Genomic DNA, 24,870 nt, shown 5'->3' with positions numbered 1-24,870 from the left:
AGGAAGATGAGCCTTGAAGGTGAATACTCAGGGGCCTGAACACTTAAGGAGGGGAAGGGGATGCTATGTGCTTTCACTTCAAGGCAGCGGGCAGAATGGTACCCTCAAAGTGGGGAGGTCAGCGCGGCATGGTGGCACCTGTAGTCCCAGGTACTCCAGAGGCTATGGTAGCGGGATCGCTTGAGCCCAGAATGTCGAGGCTGCAGTGAGCAAGCAAGCTATGACCTGGTTTCTTAAAGAAAAGCTGGGAGTTTATATTTTAGGGATAGGGTAACAAACGAACAACTTCCAAAATGCACAAGATGTATGGGGAACAATTAGTTTGACTTGATTTTGTGTAGGGGGAAGATCAGAGGCTGTTGCAGAAGTAAAGCTAGTTGGTGAAGAAATCCAGTGGGAGCCCTTTAGAAATTCCTGGGATTTTGTTTCTTTGATTCGGGGTTAGGAAGACAGGGAAGTAACAAGTGCCGTCCCTCCCTTCCTTCCTTCCTCTTTTTCTTTCTTTCTTTTTTTTTTTTTATAGTTAAGGAACCTGAGGCTAGGGGCTGGGGGGCAATGTCATGTGCTCCAGGCCACACATTGTAAGATCAGGCATGCATGTCTGCCAAGGTTTGAGTTCAAAGTCCGTGCCCGTCTTGGTACAGAGACAGAATGGCGCGGTGCCCCCCGGTCCCAAGAGAGAAGGGCGCCAAGCTCAGAGCCAGTTCTGTGGAAGGGTCGGGAAGGCCTGACCCCGGGGGCGATCTGGTGGCGGGATAATCTTAGACACCTTCCGGAGAACCGGCCCAGGCTGACAGCCTGCGCAGACGGCCCCGCCTGCCCCAGAGAGCCGTACTCCTGGGATGCAACGCAGGCTAGTTGGCGCCGCCGTTGCGCCTCCCCCCCCCCCACCCCGCCAGTGGTTCGCTCCGAACACCCCTTGCCGGGCGGCGGGTGCTGCGGTCCGCCCTACTTCCGGTTGTTGCCGGGCCCTATATCCGGTGTCCGCCCGCCCTCGGCTCCGCAGCCGCGATGCTGTCCCGGTCTCGCTGTGTGTCCCGGGCATTTAGCCGCTCGCTCTCCGCCTTCCAGAAGGTACGATCTGGCCTAGCCGGGGCCCCGACGGATGAGGAGCCTGCTGGCGGGCGGACAGGCGACCTGGAAGGCAGGGGCGCGGCGTGCCGGCCAGCCCGGGCACCAAGGGCACCGGGACGCGGAGGCCGCGCGGGCTGGGCGGCCCGGGGCTGTGGTTGCCCTCGGGATCGTCTTGCGGAGCCTGGCGGCCCCCTGCCTTCTCCAGGCAGCCCGTGGAGAACGTCTCCTGCCTTACCCCACCCTCCGCGCGGGAGCTCGGGAGCCGCGCCCGTCCACATACTTGACTCAGAGTTGGGGAGGAGGCGCGGCGGAGTCCTCCTGCGGGATTCGGCGCCCGTCTCCTCTTGCTCTGTTAAAATCTGTGGGTATTAGTGAGTCCCATTGGGAAGTTGAGATCGTTTGGCAGGCCCAGCGTGTTGATTGGGTTTGCCAGCCCGGTGTGTTACATTTACCTTTGGAGTTAGGAGATTCACCTGTCACCAGCACTGGGACAGCTTTGAGCGTATACTTAAACGAATTCCTGTTTCTTTTTTTTTCGTCTTGGGTGACGTCGATAATGTCTTCTTTCTCAACAGGGGAACTGCCCTCTAGGGAGACGTTCCCTGCCCGGTAAGTTCTGCCCTTGCCGTCACCTAAAATGCTCTCCTCCTGGGCAGAGCAGTACGTGAGGAACTCGGGGGTGCCTGTGTTTCTCATAATATTTAAAGGCGGTTCGATTTAGAGAGTAGTGAGACACAATTCTACATAATCATGAGCTATCATTTATTCATTTAGCTTGTAGTTTTTGAGTTTCTACTGTCAGGCCCTGCGCTAGGGATACAGCAGTGAATACAGCAGTGTACAATTGTTGCTCTCGTGGAGCTCCCAGGCTAGTTGGAAAGTGTCAATTGCTAAACAAGTGAACAGTGACAAAGTTTTGTAAATGCTGAGAAGGAAGCACACGAGGGTGGACAGACGAGCCCTTTTTGAGGAGGTGACATAAAAGTATGGCCGGGCGCGGTGGCCCAGGTCTGTAATCCCAGCACTTTGGGAGGCCTACTCGCACAGATTATTCTTTCTGGGCAGGAGTTCGAGACCAGCCTAGCCAGCATGGTGAAACTCCGTCTCTACTAAAAATACAACAATTAGCCGGGCATGGTGGTGCGCGCCTGTAATCCCAGCTACTTGGGAGGCTGAGGCAGGAGAATCGCTTGAATCCGGGATGCGGAGGTTGCGGTGAGCCGAGATCGCGCCACTGCACTCCAGCCTGGCCGGCAGAGCAAGACTCCGTCTCAAAACAAAGCAAAAAACACTATGGCCAGCAGAATGTGATGGAGCTAACCCAGCGAAGCCCAGGAAAAAAGACAATGGCATGCATAAAGATCTTCAGGAAGAAAAGAGGTTGGCAGCACTTAAGAACTGGAAGAAAAAGCCGGGCGCGGTGGCTCAAGCCTGTAATCCCAGCACTTTGGGAGGCCGAGGCGGGTGGATCACGAGGTCGAGAGATTGAGACCATCCTGGTCAACATGGTGAAACCCCGTCTCTACTAAAAATACAAAAAACTAGCTGGGCGTGGTGGCGAATGCCTGTAGTCCCAGCTACTTAGGAGGCTGAGGCAGGAGAATTGCCTGAGCCCAGGAGGCGGAGGTTGCGGTGAGCCTAGATCACGCCATTGCACTCCAGCCTGGGTAACAAGAGCGAAACTCCGTCTCAAAAAAAAAAAAAAAAAAAAAAAAAAACTGGAAGAAAGGTGATTTGGCCAGAGTATTTTAGATTTTAGTTAGGGCATGAAATAGAAGATGCTGTAGAAACTGTTTGAAGGAGTTTAGATTTTATCCCGGTAGTTTTGAAAAAAAAAATAATAATAACAATGGTCATTCGTAGCTTATTTTCTGTTATATGCCTATCATAAGTATTTGTTCAATGAGTTGATCTTGTGGACTTTCGTTGTACCAAGCATTTATGAATGCTTTCTGTGAACTTTTTAGTTAATCACAAAATAGTAAGAAGTGTTTTCTCTATTTTGCAAATGCATAACCCAAAACCAGAGATTAAAAGCGTTGGCCAAGGTCACCCACCCAGCTGTTGATCAACCAGGTCTACCTAACCCAGCCTGAACTCTTAGCCCACCATGTTCTCATTTACTCATGGACTCAACAGATCATTTATTAAGTGCTTACTATATGCCAGCCCCTGTGCTAGGTGACAGGGATACAGATGGTCTCTAGCCTTGAGATTTTATGGGCTAGCTGGAGAGAGAGAGCAAATATACATTTATGCTCCAACAAGGGTGTAATTAAATTGTGGTTACTACAAGAGAGGAATAAAGGGTGATGAGAGGGTGGCGTGATGTAGCCCAGCTGGGGAAGGTTGGGAATGTCAGTAAAGGCTTCCTTGAAGAAGTGACATTTAACTGAGGCTTGAATATAAAAGAGTTATCCAAGAAAAATGATATTCCAGGCAAAGGGAATTGTTTGTGCAAAGGTTTTCAGACAGGAAAGGACTTGACCAGTGATAGACATGGGAAGAAGCCTGTCTGGCTGGAAGGATAGAGTGGGCTGGATGGTACAGGATCGTATCAGTTGTGTGGACTTTATTCTAAGAGTTATGAGGACATAAGGCACCTAGCACAATGTCAGCTAGTAGTGGACTCTCAATAACATGTTTTTCAAGTGGGAATTCTGAACAATGCCAGCAAACATTTTCTCCACTTTATGGGTGGGCATGGCAGTGGAAAAAGCCTTGCACTTGGGATTTGCATTTTGGCTTTGGCTAGTCCCTTAACCTCCAGAAGCCCTACTTATATGAAATGGGAATAATGGCAGATGGTCGTTCCACCTCAGAGAGTTGTGAGACTGAAAGTCAAAATGAGGTCATTATGTGAAAGCTTTTTATAAACCCTAAAGTGCTGTATCGGTGAAACTTGCTGTAGGGTGAACTCTGAACTGGACTCCAGGTTCCAAAAATCAGTGTGGACTGCCAGCTGTTGTAGTTGAAAAATATACTATGCTTGAATTTTGCACTGCATAGTCATTGGCTGCTGGACATAGAGGTGATTGGCTTACCTATCTTGGGATGTTTGTGAGAAGGTGGGCGTAAGAGAGAACTAGCTCTCACTTAGAGTCTCTTGAGCCCATGGTTCAGAAAGAGTTGTTAATCTGGAAAAAAATAAAAAAGACATAAAGAATATATTCCAGAAGAGGCAGCTGTAGTTACTAGTCAACAGTTGGGGAAATGCACTTAACTGTGATAAGGACAGCTGGTGGGCAGAAAGGGGCTTTCACCTTGTTGAGAGTGACCAGGGTGGAAGACTTCAGAAAGGCATGGAAAGTCAGTAATTGAAAGGTGGGCGCATGATTTTCTCAGCCCTAGGACATGCTGGAGACCCTGATCCTAAAGTAGTCAAGTCTTTGCTACTAGGGTTCAGGTGGTAAGATTTTTCAGCCCAATCTTTTCAAACACAGGCCAAATATCCTCCTTGCTTCTCAAATTGGGTTATGTATAGCCATCATATATCTTTTTTTTTTTTTTTTTTTTGGAATACAGTTGCCCAGGGTGGAGTGCAGTGGCTCGATCTCGGCTCACTGCAATCTCCGCCTCCCAGGTTCAAGCGATTCTCCTGCCTCAGCCTCCTGAGTAGCTGGGACTATAGGTGCGCACCACCACACCCAGCTAATTTTTTGTATTTTTAGTAGAGACAGGGTTTCACTGAGTTGGCCGGGATGGTCTCGATCTCTTGACCTTGTGGTCCGCCTGCCTCACCTCCCAAAGTGCTGAGATTATAGGTGGGAGCCACCACACCCAGCCATCATCCCATATCTTTCTTAAGCTTCAGTTGTATTTGAAGACTTGGTGAGTAGAGAGATTTTATTATGAAAAGATAAAGGAATAATGAAAAGTTCTGACTTTTTAAGGTAAATGAGATTATATAATCACTTTGGGCTGTGCCATCAAATTTTTTCACTTTCCCAAACACACACCCACTCTTTTTTTTTTTTTTAAGACGGGGTTTCACCGTGTTGGTCAGGCTGGTCTTGAACTCCCAACCTTAGGTTATCTACCCGCCTTGGCTTCCAGAGTGCTTGGATTACAGATGTGAGCCACCACGCCCGACCCACATACCTACTCTTAACCTCAAATACCCAGTGCTCTCTGCCATTAAGGCTACTTTGGAAAAGTTTGAGAAGCAAGACATTATGATAAAGATTATATCCATTGCCTGTAGTTGATTCTGTTCTGTCTCAGGGTTGGGGGTGAGCAGACCTACATTCCCAGAATGTATCCCTTCTGAGATAAGAGTTGTTGGTTAAGAGTTGTTTTGTTTCTTGCAGGGGTCTCCTTATGCCAGGGACCAGGTTACCCTAACAGCAGGAAGGTTGTGTAAGTATCACTGGGGCATACAGATATGTGGCCACAGGGTATTTTTAAGACATCAGTTCTAAATTTGACCATCTGATTTCCTCACTGGCCTCCAGACCTAGCAATTGAAGTGGTTATGTTGAGTCCCTAGACTAACCTTGATGTTCATTTTTCCCATATGATGTTCCTTGAGCATCAGCCCCATGTCAGGTATTGAACTGGGAGTGTGCTTGCTCTCCACAGGTGTTTAGATTATAATGAAAGTTAGGTTGGAACCCTCTCTTTATGGGATAGGTATAGAAGGGTGCTCTTAGATATTCTAGTTGGATGTAAGTGCAGCTGAAGGGCTCAAGGTTACATTTATTGTAGAGACTGAGCCATCTTCTCAGTAGCAGATACTCATTTTAAAAAGAATAAAAGCATAAAACTGGTTGAGTCCTGGGACTGACTAGTTTGGAGGGAGTGCTGTTACTGCATAATGCAGAGTTTGGAGAAAGGCCACCCATGTGTGTTTCAGATTAACTTTTGCTTATTAATGTTGCTTAAATGCTGCTTTGCATTCCAAGTGTTTTCATGGTGGTGCTAAGAGAATGCTCTCTAGTAACCTGTTCAACAGCTGTCAGGCTGCTTTGTCTACAGGGAGAGTCCTCAAAGTGAAGGGGTCAGCAGATAAACTTCTTCCACAGGATCTTGCTCTGTCCTGCCTGGAGTGCAGTAAGTAGCATGATCTTGGCTTGCTGCATCCTCAGCCTCCTCAGTAACTGGGACTACAGGCACATGCCACCATGCCCAGCTGATTTTTATATTTTTTGTAGAGATGGGGTGTTTTGCCATGGTGCCAGGGCTGGTTTCAAAATTTTGGGCTCAGGTAATCCACCCACCTGTCTTAGCCTCCCAAAGTAGGGGATACAAGCGTGGGCTACAGTGCCTGGCTGTTTTTTTTTAAATCAAGAAAATGTTGCACTAAGTACTAGAAATGTGAATTCCTGTGTTATTTTGGAGGGCAATTTGGTGGTCATAAGTCTTTGAATTGTGTGTGCCTTTTGGTCTAGCAGTTCCATTTCTAGGAATCTATACTGAAGAACTCCTGGTATAATAAGATTTCTCTCAAAATGACAAAGAGCAAGGGATTGGTTAAACTGTAGTGTGCCTCACAGATTCCCACTCTGAAAAGTAGGAAAAAGCAGGTGACAAAATGATTTCATTTTCTACTGTGTGGTATAATCCCATTGTAACTATTTTTTTTGCTATTTCTATTTTTTTTTTTTTTGATACGGAGTTTCGCTCTTGTTACCCAGGCTGGGGTGCAATGGCGCGATCTTGGCTCACTGCAACCTCCGCCTCCTGGGTTCAGGCAATTCTCCTGTCTCAGCCTCCTGAGTAGCTGGGATTACAGGCACGCACCACCATGCCCAGCTAATTTTTTGTATTTTTAGTAGACACAGGGTTTCACCATGTTGACCAGGAAGGTCTCGATCTCTTGACCTCGTGATCCACCCGTCTCGGCCTCCCAAAGTGCTGGGATTACAGGCTTGAGCCACCACGCCCGGCTTTTTTACTATTTCTAATCTGCAGTGAGCATCTAGTTATTTAGAGATTCAAAGTGTATTACTCATCTGCAATCAGTGAAAATTGGAGCAGTCATGAATCTCTACAATAAATACATTAAATATTTGAAAGTAAATAATGAAGAAAAAAAACTTTATGTGAGATCACCCATAATCATGTCACCCTAATCCAGTATTTTCTGTGTGTTGTGCCTTTTCTGTGAATAAGGTACCCACTTTAAGAAATCTTTTATTGTAAAACAATTTTTGGTTTTATGTTTTCACTTAATAGGTGTTATATTTACATGTTAAAAAATTTAAAAAGTAGGCCGGGCGCGGTGGCTCAAGCCTGTAATCCCAGCACTTTGGGAGGCCGAGGCGGGTGGATCACGAGGTCGAGAGATCGAGACCAACCTGGTCAACATGGTGAAACCCCGTCTCTACTAAAAATACAAAAAATTAGCTGGGCATGGTGGTGTGTGCCTATAATCCCAGCTACTCAGGAGGCTGAGGCAGGAGAATTGCCTGAACCCAGGAGGCGGAGGTTGCGGTGAGCCGAGATCGCGCCATTGCACTCCAGCCTGGGTAACAAGAGCGAAACTCCGTCTCAAAAAAAAAAAAAAAAAAAAAAAAATTTAAAAAGTAAAAAGGATGTCCATGAGAAGACTATTGTCCTTGTCCTCTAGCCCTGCAAATGCTTCTTCTCAGTGGTGGCCACCACTCGGGGTTCCTGGATGACTGGAGAGCAGCCTCTGCACTTGCGTGTTACCTGTTAGCTCTTGCTTATGGGCATGTACTTTTACATGGTTACAAACTATATTTAGAGCATTTTGTATTCTGTAGTTTTTAAATATCTTCATTTTCTTCTTGGTTATGCATAGACCTTATAGTTACCAACTTAAATCTATTTTACTTTTCTGTTGTAAATGTGCTTGTTGTAGAATATTCAAACAATCCTGAAGAGCAGAAAGTAAAAGTCCCCATCCAAAGCATTCTCCCAGATTGTGCAAGTGTGCAACATATAACCATAGATACCACGTATGTCTACATCTCTTGCCCTCAGAGGTCACCGCTGTTAATTGCTTTGTGAATACAGGGTGTTCTCGTTCTCCAGTTATATCAACTGGACAGTTATATATATATATATATATATATATAACAGTTATATTATTACTGTAAAGGCCATATCAGAAACTACCTTGGTCTTTGAGGTTCCTTTTGAGTGAGTCCAGAATATATTGATGTACTGCCTTCTAGCAAGAGAATAGAGTAGGAGATACCAGATGGGGTTTGTGTGTGGTTTATTTTGTTTGTTTTTGGGTGTATGTATGTGTGGTTTTTGTTTGTTTGTTTGTTTTGGCATAACACCTTGTTTTACTTCAGAGTTAACCTTGTTAATCTTGCTGCCTTATCTGATCTAAATCTGTAATCTTGAGGGCAGAATTTCCATTATACCTTGCACAATGGCTTATACCCTGGGCAAGCCATATATCTATCTTGGATTTAGTTAAGCAAGAAATCTGGCTGGGCATGGTGGCTCACTCCTATAATCGCAGTGCTTTAGGTGGGATCTTGGAGACCGGTCTGGGCAATGAAATCCAGAGTCTACAAAAAGTAATTTTGAAAATTAGCTGGGTGGCATATGCCTGTAGTCCCAGCTACTCGGGAGGCAGAGGTGGGAGGATCCCTCGAGCCCAGGAGTTCAAGATTACAGTGAACTATTATCATGCCACTACGCTCCAGCCTGGGTGACAGAACAAGACCCTATCTCTTAAACAAACAAACAACGTAATCAAGGAGCTAAGTCCGTTTGGTCTGCAAAGGATCAGGGTGCTTATTTTTTTCTTTAAAGAACCAAATGTAAGTCGTTTGTGAGAGCTGCTTTTGCATTGAAACACAGGGGCCTGGGCATACTTGGGGAGCTCACCGTTTAAGGTACCTGGATCATTAGGCTGTACTCCAGACCTGCTGAGTCAGAATCCCTGGGAGAGGGGCCTAGACCTATAAACTTTGAAAAAGTTCCTCTCAGACAGGGTGCGGTAGCTCAAGCCTGTTATCCCAGCACTTTGGGAGGCGGAAGTGGGCAGATCACCTGACCTCAAGAGTTCGAGATCAGCCTGACCAATATGGAGAAACTCTACCTAATTAGCCAGGTGTGGTGGTGCATGTGTGTAATCCCAGCTACTTGGGAGGCTGAGGCAGGAGAATGGCTTGAACCTGGGAGGCGGAGGTTGTGGTGAGCCAAGATTGTTCCATTGCACTCCAGCCTGGGCGAAACTCTGTTTTGTTTTTTTTTTTTTTAAAAAAAAAAGGTTCCTCCCCAGGTGACACTGATGGACACCCCTGGTCAAGAATCACCATTTAAGGGGAAGGTGACCCATGGGGCCTTACCTAGACTAAAATGTGAGTAGTTCACCTGCTAAAGGAGTTAATGTATGTTTCTTTTGTAGCATTAACAACAGTAGTGTCTTCAGTGTTCGCTTCTTCAGAACTACGGCTGTGTGCAGTAAGTTACCTGCCTTCTTGGGAATGGAATTTTGTGGGAAGAGCAACAATTGATTGAGTTTAAAGAAAAATATTAAAAAGGAAAAATAATGAACTACTTGTGATTTTCTTTTTTGCATTTTTCCTAGAGGATGATTTGGTTACAGTCAAAACCCCAGCATTTGCAGAATCTGTTACGGAGGGAGATGTCAGGTGGGAGAAAGGTAAGATTTAGTTTCCTCACTCTGTTCCCAGGCTCGATTGCAGTGGCATGATCTTGGCTCACTGCAGCCTCCACCTTCTAGGTTAAAGTGATTCTCCTGCCTCAGCCTCTCAAGTAGCTGGGAGTACAGATGTGTACCACCATGCCTGGCTATTTTTTTTTTTTTAGTAGTAGAGGCAGGGTTTTACCATGTTGGCCAGCCAGGCTGGTCTTAAGCTCCTAACTTCAGGTGATCCACCTGCCTCAGCCTCCCAAAGTGTTAGGATTGCAGGTGTGAGCCACTGTGTCGGGCTCCTTTCACTTCTTAAGTTTAAGTGCTGTCTGAAATTCTCCTCTGCCCCCAGGATAGTTGTAGAATTTATAGCTCTGCCCTTTTCTTTACGTATGTACTTTCCCCTGGCCCTGTAGGAAAGGGTTCTTGTAACATACCTGCCAAAATGGGTTTGTGGCAAACTGAAAAGACTTTGATTGTCTTTTCAGCTGTTGGAGACACAGTTGCAGAAGATGAAGTGGTTTGTGAGATTGAAACTGACAAGGTAGGCTTATCTTATATAGGTACCAGTTTTTCATGGTCTTCCCTTAGTTTGTTAACCTAATGAAAGGAACAGGGACTTAACTGTTGGTTAGAGATAATTTTTAACTAGCTCTGACCTCAGTTGTAAAATTATTGGGTTCACTCAATATAAAAATTTTTTTTTACATTTAACTTCTTTTATTTTCAAGATGGAATCTTGCTCTGTTGCCCGGGTTGGAGTGCAATGGCCTGATCTTAGCTCACTGCAACCTCCATCTCCCGGCTTCAAGCAGTTCTCCTGCTTCAGCCTCCTTAGTAGCTGGGATTACAGGTGCATGCCACACGCCTGGCTAATTTTTGTATTTTTTGTAGAGACAGGGTTTTACCAGGCTGGTCTCTCAAACTCCTGACCTCAGGTGATCCGTCCACCATGCTCTCTCAAAGTGCTGGGATTACAGGCATTAGCCACCTTGCCTGGCCTACATTTAACTTTAGATTGTTCACTGTGTGTACTTCATTTAGCTTTAGTCTTATAGTGTGTGATTCCGGGAGGGGTGGAGAGGGTAAATGAGCTGTTTTGTTTTTCCTGTATCACTTGGAAACCTATTAACCGAATATTGCCTGAGTGTTTCTGAGAAAGGACAGAAAGAGTGAATCTTCACAATAGTGATGACTTGTCATCACCCTTGCTCTGAAAGTTTGGCCTTAGGTGTTTGTGTGCAGGGCTTTATATGTCTGTGTTGCAACTATTGTGACTTACTGGAGATTCTACACAACTCTAATACTGGATAAACATTTGGACTTCTTCCATCTGTCTTCCTCTTTCAGACATCTGTGCAGGTTCCATCACCAGCAAATGGCGTGATTGAAGCTCTTTTGGTACCTGATGGGGGAAAAGTCGAAGGAGGCACTCCGCTTTTCACACTCAGGAAAACTGGTGGTAAAGAAGTTCTCCTGGTGGTCAAGGTCTTCAGTGTTCCCTGTTGGGATTGGGACTGAGCATAATGTGCTAATTCTCTGATATGTCAAAGACTCCAACTAAGACATTCCAACTGTCCTTAGTTGAGGGAGTAAAGGGGAAATTTATATATTGTGAACTTTAAATGTCAAATTCTGGAAGAAAAGTTTATTTAAAAAATATTACACTCTGTTCTTTCCATGGGTGTTTCTTAGCAGGAGCTAAGAAACTACCTTTTCTTACAGATAGACAGATTGAGCATACCTAATCTGAAAATCCAAAATCTGAAGTGCTCCAAAACTGAAAACCCAAAATCTGAAATGCTTCAAAACTTTTTGAGCACTGACATAATGCTCAAAGGAAACTCTCATTGTCTATTATGGGGAATTCAGTGTTGTTTCTTTTCACGTCTATTCTCTCATATCTCTAGGAAGGATTGGTATTTCTCTTGGGAAGAAAGGAGAAGCAAAAGAATTTGTAGTGGACCTGATAGGATTAGAGATTAATAACTGTTTATCTGACTCAGTTAAATTTTATAACCACTAAAAAGACTGTTTCTTTTTCCTGGGTGAGAATCATATCCCTAGACGAACAAGCCACAGAAGTCTATTTCTTTTTCACTGTTACACTCGTGAAGCAGATAGACTGCATCATTGAGGTTAATCAGGACAAGACCAGAAGCTCAGAGTAGAAAACATGTATGGTAGAAGGCTAGGAAATCAGAATAGTCCTCCTGTTAGCAGATGTTTGTCTTAGCATTAACCCTGGATATAATGTTCAGATGGGTAAAAAATAGAAACAAACATTTCGTTTAAAGTTGTGAGATTATTGGCCACCTCAGTGATTTATGAGTCATCCTCTATGAAGTGCTTTCTTAAGCCTAAGGAAACCCTTGATGAACCTTTTATTTTAGTTTTTTAATTTATTTTTTATTTTATTTGAGATGGAGTTTCGCTCACTCAGTCGCCAGGCTGGAATGCAGTGGTGTGATCGTGGTTCACAGCAACCTCTGCTTGCTGAGTTCAAGCGATTCTCCTGCCTCAGCCTCTTGAGTAGCTAGGACTACAGGTGCGCGCCGCCACGCCCAGCTAGTTTTTGTATTAGTAGAGATGGGGTTTCACCATTTTGGCCAGGATGGTATCAATTTCTTGACCTCGTGATCCACCCACCTTTGCCTCCCAAAGTGCTAGGATTATAGGCGTGAGCCACCGTGCCCGTCCTATTTTTTAATAGTATTCTTGCATATATAATGTTAAAATAGAGGAGGAGAGTATCAGTAATTAGAAATATATTATGTTTATGTATGTATTTCAATATTTTAAATTCCCTCAGTGTTTTGTTTGTTTGTTTTTTGTTCGGAAGTTTACATTTTCTTGGGCTTGGTAGGTGCTTTGAAAGTACTTGCTGACTTTGTTCAATAGATAGCTGTGAAACTGGGAAGGGAGCTAAATTGAGCCAGTTGTCTGAGAGACCTTTAGGGACCCTGAGGAATAGAGTATAGTGCCTTATGTCATTGCGCGTGTGTCTCATAGTGCCTTGCATATTACTGATACCCAGTAGACATTTGTTACTCGATTGGAGCTAGAGTTTTTGCCACTAAATGTTGCTTGGTAGCTGTGATTTGGTTGTTTTACATTTCAAACAGTGCAAGTGGCATCTATCTTTTCTTGTTTTTCAGCTGCTCCTGCTAAGGCCAAGCCAGCCGAAGCCCCTGCTGCTGCAGCCCCAAAAGCAGAGCCTACAGCGGCAGCAGTTCCTCCTCCCCCTGCAGTATCCTTACCCACTCAGATGCCACCAGTGCCCTCGCCCTCACAACCTCTTTCTAGCAAACCTGGTAGGCCTCCAACTCCCACGTGTCAAGTGGGAGAACATCTCATCTAATATGTTCTCTCACAGGGTAAACTCTTAAGACTAACCATGGTTCTGCTTTATAGAAAGAATTCTAGACTGTAGACTTTGTATCTGAAGGCCTGCTTTGCATCTCAGCTTTCTGTTACTAGCTGTGTGACTTCAGGCCAGTCACTTAATTTATCTGAACAGATTGTTCATCTGTGAAGCTGGGGTGATTCTAATATACCTCAGAATATCTTGAAGATTGACAGTACATACGAAGGCACTGGCACAAACTCAGTAGATGTTTCTTTCCTTGTCTGATGCAGCTTTATCCTCTTCTCATTTCAGTGTCTGCAGTAAAACCCACTGCTGCCCCTCCACTAGCTGAGCCAGGAGCTGGCAAAGGTGGTCTGCGTTCGGAACATCGGGTAAGCCTCTGAGGACCACTTCCAGGAAAGAGGCTCAGCGGGGCAGTATTGATTAGTGGAAAATGGGTGTGGTGGTGCCTACATTTGAATGACTGGCAGCTCATTCTGTCAGCCTTGACAAAGAACGGGAGTTTAGGATATAACTTCTTCATAGTCACATAACCTTCAAATGATAGGACCAGAACTCTAGGTCTTCTGAACACTTGTTCAGTGGTTTTCCCACTAAATTATGCTACCAATTGAAAGCTTTGGGTTAGTTAAATATTTGTAGGGGATGGTAGCTTAATAACTCACCCCCTTCCTCCCACGATGTCACATACTTCAGAGAGGTGGTTTAGTGAGCTCTCTTCCTATACTTCCGGGATACTTAGCTATAGCTAATGGATGATATTCAGTAGCAATCGCTGTCAGTTGCAGATATAAAACCTCAAGGAAGTATGGTCAAGAGTGTGGTTCCTCTGCCTGAGAATACTTCCTAAAAATATGATGGCCTCAAAAGTTTGTTGCTTATGAGGTTCCGTTCCACAAATAGCTATTCTCATGCAAGTCTTTATCAATAGAAATTGCCCTTTCTCTTATGATTCTTATGCTGGCTAGAGTACACTACACTGCATTCTTTCATAAAGTGGTTTTGGTTTTTAAATCACTATTTCTGAACCTTCATTTTGGTCTAGCTTCAGGCACATCTGAGTGAGGCGTTTTGGCTTGTTTTTGCTGGAGAAAGGGCCACCACAGGAAAGGGAATCCTGGCGCTCTTGTTGTACTTAGATACTGTAGTCCTTGGCCCTCCCTTCGTGGCAAGCCGTGCTGTTTCTGACTACATGGCGAATGTTTGACCCAGAGAGATCAGATTGTCAATACTTGTTCCACTTTCACTTTCAGGAGAAAATGAACAGGATGCGGCAGCGCATTGCTCAGCGTCTGAAGGAGGCCCAGAATACATGCGCAATGCTGACAACTTTTAATGAGATTGACATGAGGTAGTGTCTCTAGTCCTTTTATCCCCGAGGCCCTTTTCTTAGAGAACACTCGAACTTGGCCGGGCGCGGTGGCTCACGCCTGTAATCCAAGCTTTGGAGGCCAAGGCGGGCGGATCACCTGAGGTTGGGAGTTCAAGACCAGCCTGACCAACATGGTGAAACCCCATCTTTTAAAAAAATAATAATAAAGAGAACATTTGAACTTGCCCCAGTCCTTATCTAGTGCTGATTCCAAAACTAACTTGTCAGGGAAGAGGTACTTCTTTGTTTATTGTTGACTTTCACAGAGTGACCCACTGGCTTCATCTCTAATTGGCTTTCCTGATACTCTGCCTGCCTTCTCCGTGACCTTAACCTTAACCTTAGCTAGGTGTAGTGGCTCACACCTGTAATCCTAAGCACTTTGGAAGGCCAAGGCAGGCAGATTGCTGGAGTCCAGGAGTTCAAGACCAGCCTGGGTAGCACTGCGAAACCTTATCTCTACAGAAAATACAAAAATTAGCCAGGTGTGGTGGTGCACACCTGTAGCCCCAGCTACTTGGGCTGAGATGGGAGGATTGCTTGAGCCCAAGAGGTTGAGGGTACAGTGAGCTGAGATCATGCCACTGCACCCCAGCCTGGGCAACAGACTGAGACCCTGTCTCAAAGAAACAAAACAAAACCCAACAACTTAGTGTTTTAGACTTTTGGTGTATGTGCTGCTGAAGCAAGCATGCGTTTTAGACTTTTAAAACTGAATCTTGTGATTTCTGTTAGAGTAGTCATAGTCGTACACAATGACTAGTGTCAGGTTGCCAAACAGAGATGGGCAACCAGGCCGACATGGTTTATGCACAGGTCTCCCACTCGGGATGGAGAGGCCTTGACAGCATGCGCGGAGCCAGGGCACCACATCCTGATTCTTTCACACAGATTCAGAATCGGGTAGATGAAAAGGCAAAGATAGGTAGGGCTTGTCTTTCACTTTACCCAGCTTTGATAGCGAAATGGAAAACAAGTTGTGTTTTTAAATAACCTGAGAATGTTAACCAAAGGTACTAATTCACTAGGTGTGCTCATTTATGTAGTGAGCTAATTGTTGACTCACCTGTTTTCCTCAAGATTTTGATATGTTCAAGTATCAGCACTGTCAGGAAGAGAAATTTGACAAACATGTTTTGAGTATGTACTGTACACAGAGAAATTTGACAAACATGTTTTGAGTATGTACTGTACACAGGGTACTATACTGTGGAATTCAGCGGGAATATAGGCTGGGTGCCATGGCTCTTGCCTATAATTCCAGAGCTTTTGGGAGGGCAAGGCAGGAGGATTGCTGAGCTTAGGAGTTGGAAACCAGCCTGGGCAACATTATGAGACTCTGTCTCTACATAAATTTTAAAACTTAGCCAAGTGAGGGCTGGGTGTGGTGGCTCGCACCTGTAATCCCAACACTTTCAGAAGTCAAGGTGGGCGGATCACATAAGGCCAGGATTTCAAGACCAGCCTGGCCAATATGGTGAAACTGTGCCTCTACTAAACATACGAAAGTTACCCAGGTGGCACATGCCCATAATCCTAGCTACTCGGAAGGCTGAGGCACGAGAATTGCTTGAACCCAGGAGGAGGAGGTTGTAATGGCTAAGCTCGAGCCACTGCACTCTATCCTGGGCAACAGAGTGAGACTCTGCCTCTAGAAAAAAAAAATTAGCCAGGTGTGGTGGTGCAGACCTATAGTCTCAGCTACTTGGGAGGCTCAAGCAATCCTCCTGCCTCAGCCTCCCAAATGGCTGGGACCACTAGGAATACAGGTGTGTGCCACCAGGCTTGGCCAATTTTTTTAGTTTTTGTAGAGACAAGGTCTTGCTATGCTACCTAGGCTGGTCTCCCAAACTTCTAGCGTCAAGCTAGAAGGGAGACCTCCTGCCTTGGTCTCCCACTGGGATTACAGGCATAAGCTGCCATGCCTGGCTAGAAGATCATTTTTAACAGGTCTTCAAGAATGACTAGCATTTTGTCAGTGTTGCGGAGAAAGCTCATTCCAGATGATGTTAACAGTATAGGCCCTGAGATGGGAAAGTAGAAGACACATTTGAGAAATTGTCAAAAATCATTTCTGTGAGGATTATGTATGTATGTATGTAGCAAAGAATGGTAAAGAAGGTTGGATCCTTATTTCAGAATGTTTGGAATGACAGGGTAGGAATTTATACTTAATTCAGGAAGCAAATCAAGTCTCAGGTTGTCTCTTTGTTTCTTTTTGTCCTGAGGGTTTAGTCTCTGAATCTACTTTTCCTTAGAGAAATTTGTTTTTCTTTGGAAGGGATTTGAAAAATAGGGAGAAGGGAGTGTTTTCTTGATAGTGTGCTGTGGCATTGTTCAGAGTAGGGCTCTGTGACCTGTTTTACTAGATGTCATCCATTCTGTTGGGAATCTTTTGAAGAGACTGGATGACATTCAAGCCAAAGATTTCTCTCTTATTCATAGGATGTAGGGAAGGACCTTGACTAATGAGTCACAAAAGCTGCAGCTTATGTTTCAGTGCATTAGGGCCAGATTGTACCAAATTGAATTGGACTTTGAAATTCTACCCAATTTCTTAAGACAAAACATGTAAATATTTTGGTCTTGAAAGATGCAGTTGGCCCAACAGCTTTGATTGGAAAGTAAGCGTAATAGCTGGATCTCCTTTCAGCAGCTAATCGAGGTGTCACTTAACAATGGCCTGCGGTCTTGCTGCAGCCTAATCTGGTTTAGATAGTGGGCCCTTTGGGTCTTCTGCTTATCAGCTAACCCATAAGGGACCTTTCCAGACCTTCTCCCTTCCTTTGTTGTCTCAGCCTTTGCCTCCAAGGGCAGAGCTCTGAAATAGAAACTACTTAATGACCAGACAATAACATTTGGGCAGGTTTGAGAGCAGAGATGTTTATCACATCTCTTTCCCTCTTCTGCAGCTCTTGTGTCTTGGGAACCAGTAATGTCTTTAGGGTGGTAATCCTAGCACTAAATAAGGTTAGAATCAGGAAACCAAACATTTTAAACCCAATCAATCCCCCTTGAAAAATTTCCTTTTTCAAAAAACAAAAGATCTGAAGGGGGCTGTTAAAATTGTACCGTATCTTACCTTTCATGCTAATGTCGAATTAGGCCATTAGAGGGAGAAAGGGAGAACTGAGCATTTGACCTTGAGATAAAGTTAAATTCAATTTTCATCATAGAACTGCATTACTGCATTCCGATAAATGCTGAGGTTTCTGCAGCAAAGTAATGGGAAAACCATTTCCCACTAACTCTGCAATGTGTATTTGGAAAAAAAAAAAGAAACGGTCCTAAAAGAATAAAGGCTGTTCATGTTGTAAAGGATTTTCAGAAGACTTGCTGCTCAATCTGAAGGGTACAGGCCTATACCACAGGTAGCCACTTTTCTAACTACCAAGGAAATCACAGCCATTAAACTAATCTTAAGGGCAAGAGCTGTGTCTTAATTAGCTTTGCATTTTGGTGCCTGGCCCTGACCCTCACATACAGTAGATGTTAGTACCTGTTTGAAAGAATGAGTATATGGAGACTGGGCATAGTGGCTAACACCTGTAATCCCAGCACTTTGGGAGGCCGAGGCGGGCGGATCACCTGAGGTTTGGAGTTCGAGACCAGCCTGACCAACATGGAGAAACCCCATCTCTACTAAGAATACAGAAAATTAGCTGGGCGTGGTGGCGCTTGCTTGTAATTCCAGCTACTTGGGAGGCTGAGGCAGAAGAACTGCTTGAGCCCGAGAGGTGGAGGTTGCAGTGAGCCAAGATCACACCACTGCACTCCAGCCCAGGTGACAGAGTGAGATTCTGTCTCAAAAAAAAAAAAGTGGATGGAACTGCTAACTCTGGAAAGATGAAGAATGAATGAAATCTGACTTTCCATGAATTTGAAAGAACACTGGGTTATACTCTTCCATGCATAGTCATGACTGCTTTTTCCCACATGGAGCCTCATGTACTGGTGAGGTTTTTATTTTAATCTCCACTAATCAAGAGATAGGAATAATATCACACAGGAGTTATACTCAGATTTGGTGGGGTTTTTTTTTTGGTATTCCAACAAGAAATAAAAAGAATATTGCTTATTTTGTAGGTTTTGTTTATACTTTAAGACAATTTTTGTCAGGATGGTAGCTTACAGTTATTCAGGGCAGGGATGTTGGTATGCTGTGTGATCTCGTTTGTATGACATGTCACTGAAATCTGACTTCTAGACCATGAATGAGGCCTGTAAAGAGTTCAACCCACCCTAAAGACAGATTGGACCTGATTCCTTTACAAAAGAACAGAGTTACTATGTTAACCTCAGGCAGGCTATTTCAAAACTTGAACTAAGGTAATGGTCCAGGGTAAGGGAAAAGCTCTCACCTAATTGTGTACATGGAGTGAGAAACCTGTGTGAAAGTGAAAATCAAGGCTTTGTGGTCAGTTTGTTTTGTAATATGTTTTTACAGTAACATCCAGGAGATGAGAGCTCGGCACAAAGAGGCTTTTTTGAAGAAACATAACCTCAAACTAGGCTTCATGTCGGCATTTGTGAAGGCCTCAGCCTTTGCCTTGCAGGAACAGCCTGTTGTAAATGCAGGTGAGTTGCTTGTGGCCAGAATTGGAGAGGTCCTGGGAGGTAGGTGTATGAGCACAGACCTGCTCCCACGTGCAGAAGATCAACAGACCAAGGCTTTTTATTTGCTACGTATAGAAATATGAGTGTCTTCCCCAGGGATTTCTTGTTTCACCTTCCTGAAGCAGCAGCATGCTTATTTTCTCCCACCAGCTGGGCAGAACAGTTTCTCTTCCCAGTGCACAGCTCAGCAGCTGCTCAGGCAGCAGGCAGTTCTGGGATAGCCCAGCTCTCCAGGCTGTCTCCTGTAAAGGAGGAAGCTCATATTCTGGCTTCTTCCCCAGCCCAGCTCCACAGGCCCTGTTATCTTGGGGCCTGAGTTTCACACTTGCTGTAGGCTCCTGGCTGACCTTCGATCTCAGGTCATGGGCCTCACTGGAGCTTGGGCTTGGCCTCTCTGTCATGGACTTGGTACTCATTTTCTTTCCTCTTTATTCACCTGCGTCATTGTAGTGTTGACCTAACAAGTAGTTTGTTTTTCTATTGACACATTTCTCTGTTCTTTGGGAGATTGGAAAGGGGGGCAGTGATACTTTTGCCATCCTCAGCAGTGTCAAGGGCCCTGAAGGTCTAGAAGTAGAAGCCCTAGTCCCTCATTGAGTGGTGTGCTCTAGGGAAGTAGAAGGCCATCTGTTTTGCCCAAATGTATACCTCTTTTTGTTTTTCCCATTCTTCTCATGCCTTCCTGACTGGCTGTCTCCATCTTTTTCAGTGGCCCCCTTCTGCTTGCCCACACATGTAGGCAGCCCTCAAAATTCTCATGGCCTCTTTTTCACTTTACGTGCTTCCTCTGGATGTCTTTTTTTTTTTTTTTTTGGAGACAGAGTTTCGCTCTTGTTACCCAGGCTGGAGTGCAATGGCGCGATCTCGGCTCACTGCAACCTCCGCCTCCTGGGTTCAGGCAATTCTCCTGCCTCAGCCTCCTGAGTAGCTGGGATTACAGGCATGCGCCACCATGCCCAGCTAATTTTTTGTATTTTTAGTAGAGACGGGGTTTCAGCATGTTGACCAGGATGGTCTCGATCTCTTGACCTCGTGATCCACCCGCCTCGGCCTCCCAAAGTGCTGGGATTACAGGCGTGAGCCACCGCGCCCGGCCTGGATGTCTTATCTAACAATACTACATGGACTTTTAAGTGGAAATGATTCCCAAGCCTTTATTTTCCCATGGGTGCTAGGTGTACATTTTCAGGTGCTGGTTTGCCATCTCTTGAGGGTAGCATGTTCAAAGCCAGATCACCCCGCTTACTCTTGGATCTCCTTTCTGCCTCTTGTTGAGAGCCGGAAGCAGAGACTGGGTAGCATCTCTATTCCCCTTTTCCTTTGCTAATTTGCCCTTTTTTGGAATATTTGTTAACCCTAGCCATTCTCTGCTAAGGGAGGGCTTGAGTAGAGCTATTTAACAAGAATTTAGTGCATACCTATTCCATGTAAGACAGGATGTTCAGCCCTTCTCAGGGCTGCCAAAGAAATGGATGCTCCTATGCCCAGGCTCAGTCAGGGGACTTGGGAGATACTATACTTGGTTGGGATGGGAGTAAGTGGAATGCCAGCTGCTATGCATAAAGCACTGCTGTTCATGGTGGTGGGTCAGCCCACACTGTGTCAAGCTCTGCAGATTTTTACTCTGTTAATGCAAGTAGTACTCATTAACTTTAACCTGGGGAGTTGTGTGTAACATGTGTTTTCTCTCTCACAGTGATTGATGATACAACCAAAGAGGTGGTGTACAGGGATTATATTGACATCAGTGTTGCAGTGGCCACCCCACGGGTATGTTGGGGCAAGAGGTGGGGAACACCGGTCTTAGACCCTCACCTTACCCGTGTGAAGAAGGAGATCACACAAGAGAGATCATTTCTTTAATTCTGTATTTTTAGAATGAGTTAGTAAAAGTAACCTTTTTTTCTTTTAAACCATACCACATTCTTTTAAGACTTTCTGTTAATCACATTGAGTAATGAAGGTATTCTAGGGAGGGGATGCCACTGGTTGAATCAAAGGAGTTGTAACTATAAAAGGTACTATTAATTTGCAACTGAAAACAGCTCTTCACCCCCATCAGGGTCTAGTGGTTCCAGTCATCAGGAATGTGGAAGCTATGAATTACGCAGATATTGAACGGACCATCACTGAACTGGGAGAGAAGGTAAAGTAGAAAGATACATGTATATGAGCTGCTGGGCAGGTGAGGGAAGAGAGCCTTCTGAAGGCCGGGCTCACCAGCAAGCAGCGCTCATGGAATGTAAAGTGCATAGCCCCTAGGAAAGACAGTGGCCCATGAGAGCTAAGTATTTTATATATCTGGTGGAGTTTACCAGGCTCTGGTAACTGAAATATCATCAAATGAGACCTGCTGGAAAAGAAAAGACCTCTGAAGTCTTCAGCTGAATGAAATTGTACCTTTTCTTTGGTGGAGCACTGGTCATGGTCACCTCAGCCGAACAACTATCACATGGAAGCTAGCACTTGTGCCACTGATCTAAGATACAAGCTTTCTGGACTTCTTTGCTTTTTTTATTTTGAGAGACAGGGCCTTGCTGTGTTGCCCAGGCTGGAATGGAGTGGTGCAGTCATACCTTACTGCAGCCTTGTACTCCTGGGCTCAAGCGATTCTGCCTCAGCCTCCCGAGTAGCTGGGACTACAGGTGTGCACCACCATGCCTGGCTAATTCTTAAGTTTTTTGTAGAGATGGGGTCTTGCTGTGTTGCTCAGGTTGGCCCTGAACTCCTGGCTTCAAGCAGTCCTCCTGCCTCAGCCTCCCAAAGTGCTGGGATTAGGGACTGATTTTGGGTGAAAGAAACTGGGTTGGCTTAATGTGACAATCATGAAATCTGTTTTTAGGCCCGAAAGAATGAACTTGCCATTGAAGATATGGATGGTGGTACCTTCACCATTAGCAATGGAGGAGTTTTTGGCTCCCTCTTTGGAACACCCATAATCAACCCCCCTCAGTCTGCCATCCTGGGCATGCATGCCATCTTTGACAGGCCTGTGGCTATAGGAGGCAAGGTAGGAACCATCACTTCTAAGGTCCTAGTGGCTAGGTCTTGATGACAGGGAAATCCAACTAAGTGCTAATTATAAAACGTTCACTATAATTTCAGGTCGAAGTTCCATTTCTTAGTTTCTGATTAATAGCTGAGGCACTGATTATCAAATTGTGATCTGGATCAGCATCATCTGGGACCTTGCTAGAGATGCATATTCTTAGACCCCATCCCAGACTTAAAGTGCACATGCCTGATGCACATTCAGGTGGGAGAACCACTGAGCTGAGAAGGCTTGTGTGCTGCTGTGGATTGGGGGATATAGGTGGAGATGATTCCTTGTCCCTGGGAAACATGACAATTAGGCATGTCAGTCTGCGAGCTGCCCAGTTGTATGATAAAGCTTGGAAGTTTCCCGGGAGTTCAGAGAATGAAGTATTAAAAGGGGCTTGAGCTGGCCCTTGGAAGTTATGTTGGTATCAAAAACCTTTCTGGGAATTCTTGTGTTTAGAATCCTTTTGGGTCACTAACTCCCGTGCGAAACCAAAATATAAAAGGCAGTTGTGAGAAAACAGTTTTCTTCGTAAACTTTCTGAGTGGGGAGGCTTTGCACTGAGGGTAAGGCTTCGTCTTTGAAAATACTGTAAATATGCTGAGGCAACATCAGTAGGAAAGGTTCTGGAATTGGGAACTTTCTTATGGGCCATGCTGAATCTCCTCCTTCAGCAAGGCTGTCTGTGGCTTGCTGGAGACAAACCTATTTACCTTTCCTCTCTGTAGGTGGAGGTGCGGCCCATGATGTATGTGGCACTGACCTACGATCACCGGCTGATTGATGGAAGAGAGGCTGTGACTTTCCTCCGCAAAATCAAGGCAGCAGTAGAGGATCCCAGAGTCCTCCTCTTGGATCTTTAGGAGGAAGCCACACACCCTACAAATCATGCAGGAACTGAAAATCAGTCTTACCCCTGCCCCGTCATGGGTCCCAGGTTAGCCTGGTGACAGGCAGGCACATGCTGTTGGCCTCAAGCAAGGAAGCAGAGCACTATGTAACCAGCAGTCACAGGTCTTTTCTTGGTGTTCCTGCCAGGCTCTCTCCCTCTCTGCACCTGTCTCACACCCTTGAATATCTTAATTCCTTAGGCTTGAGAGAGAGAGCCTTAATGGATGCTCATTAATATTCCTGCCTTTCTTCCATCAGCCCTCTGCAAAGATGATTTTCCTTCTTCCTAGTGCCAGTATACTATAGAGAAACCCCTGGGGACCACATGATTAAGTTCCTGTCTTCAGAAAGTCTGTTCTGCAGAGACGACTAGGAGGATGCTGTTGCCTCTCAAGCTCAGAGCAGCCTCTGTCCTGGCTGTGCACATTCTCACTTGATTCCACCTGTGTGGAGGGATTGAACACAGGCAGAGAGGTGCTGCTTTGTTTCTTAAATGGCACCTTCATTCTCTGTTGTCATTGACTTCAAGATGCCTCTTCTACCTCTTCCAGGAAGCACAGGCCAGGGGATCTCGGTGGGTGAGTGGGAGAAGAGGGCAGAGGTCCCCTGAGGTCACATGTAATCCTCATGGAAGGAGAGCCCAGACTTGCCCTCATGCTCTCCATCATAGGCTCACACCAAGATCTGTCTTGGCACAGTCTCTCACAGCTGGGGTTGTGGCAACCCTTTCTAAACCCTTTCCTGGTTGGTGGGCCTTATTCCAGCAGCTTGTTCTTATTTAGAGCAGATTCTACCACATCATGGCAGTGGAACCAAGCATGGTCCCGAGGAAGGGCCAGAGCCTGGTAGAGACTAGGGAAGGGAGGTCTCCTTTAGACTGCCTCAAATTGACTTGAGCTTTTCAATTAAGTTGGTGTTAAGCACGTGGGCTGAGGAGGCAGTTCTTGTTCCTTCCTGCGTTATAGCGGGGTCTTGTCTCTTCCTCTGCAGGACACAGATCTGAAGGACAATGGACTATGGTAGGAAGCCACCCTGAGGGTGTTAGTGCATTGTGGTGAAATGGTTGAGGTCATTTCTAAGGTGTGCTACCCTTGGATCTGGGCACAATCATTGGATTTCCTTGGAGTATGGTTAAATGCAAGTATCTTGTGAAAGCTACTGGGATTCATGGCTTTGTATCTAACTGCATCCAGGCCTGAGGCTGCTGACATTTGACACTGGGGCCATTAGAAAGTGCCCTTTTATATTTTGAGCCAAGAAGTGAGGTCTGGGGTGGGGGTGGGGGGAAGGGGTGGGAGCCAATACTGAGTGCCTGCAGCATCTACTACTCTGTCTTCACTATTCAGAACTTGTAACTGAAGTATTTAAAGAAAGATTTTAAATGCAAATTAAAGGGCAGATGTTCTCAAACAGGGTTCCTGCATCTGTGCTCCTTCTGGCTGTGGAGGTTCAGGTCCGCAGCACTGTTACACTGGCACTATTAGTATTGAAAGCCACTTAAGGTTCTGTTGCTTATCTCGTGAAATCCCACATGTGGAAGTTAACACTATCCTAATTTGACAGAAGGTACAACCCTGGCTCTTAGCCAGGTAAGTGTTGACACAAAGAGTCAACCTCTTTAAAATATTTGAAGAGATTCTGAGCCAAATGTGAGTGAGCAGTGGCCTGTGACACAACTTTTAGGAGATCTGAGAACGTGTGCCCAAGGTGGTTTGTTTGGCTACAACTTAGTTTTATGCGTTTTAGCGAAACGTGAGACACCAGTCAATACATGTAAGATACATAGTGCTTTGGTCTGGAGAGGCAAGACAACTCAAGGCCCAGGGGTGCTGTCATAGGCAGAATCAAAGATTTTCTTATTGGCAGTTGGTTGAAAAGTTATTAAAGATCTGGAATTCATAGAAAGGAGTATGTGTGTTACA

General features: G+C 45.2%; 1 protein-coding gene across 1 annotated transcript; it reads left to right on the top strand.

The window, feature by feature from the left end:
* Nucleotides 1–950: 950 nt before the first annotated feature.
* Nucleotides 951–24,853, top strand: DLST (dihydrolipoamide S-succinyltransferase). Its single transcript, XM_010335292.3, has 15 exons — nucleotides 951–1,074; nucleotides 1,650–1,683; nucleotides 5,385–5,433; nucleotides 9,410–9,465; nucleotides 9,593–9,667; nucleotides 10,147–10,202; nucleotides 11,009–11,120; nucleotides 12,817–12,972; nucleotides 13,320–13,399; nucleotides 14,282–14,379; nucleotides 18,848–18,978; nucleotides 20,714–20,787; nucleotides 21,080–21,163; nucleotides 21,860–22,027; nucleotides 22,786–24,853. Exons 1-15 carry the CDS (start codon nucleotides 1,012–1,014, stop codon nucleotides 22,918–22,920), a joined length of 1,371 nt encoding a protein of 456 aa, XP_010333594.1. The 5' UTR covers nucleotides 951–1,011; the 3' UTR covers nucleotides 22,921–24,853.
* The last annotated feature ends 17 nt before the right edge of the window (nucleotides 24,854–24,870 follow it).

Source organism: Saimiri boliviensis, chromosome 2 (assembly GCF_048565385.1).
Source record: "Saimiri boliviensis isolate mSaiBol1 chromosome 2, mSaiBol1.pri, whole genome shotgun sequence".
NCBI lineage: Eukaryota > Metazoa > Chordata > Mammalia > Primates > Cebidae > Saimiri > Saimiri boliviensis.
The sequence above is the reverse complement of the archived record's forward strand: the minus strand, read 5'-3'. Positions and strand labels throughout refer to the sequence as shown.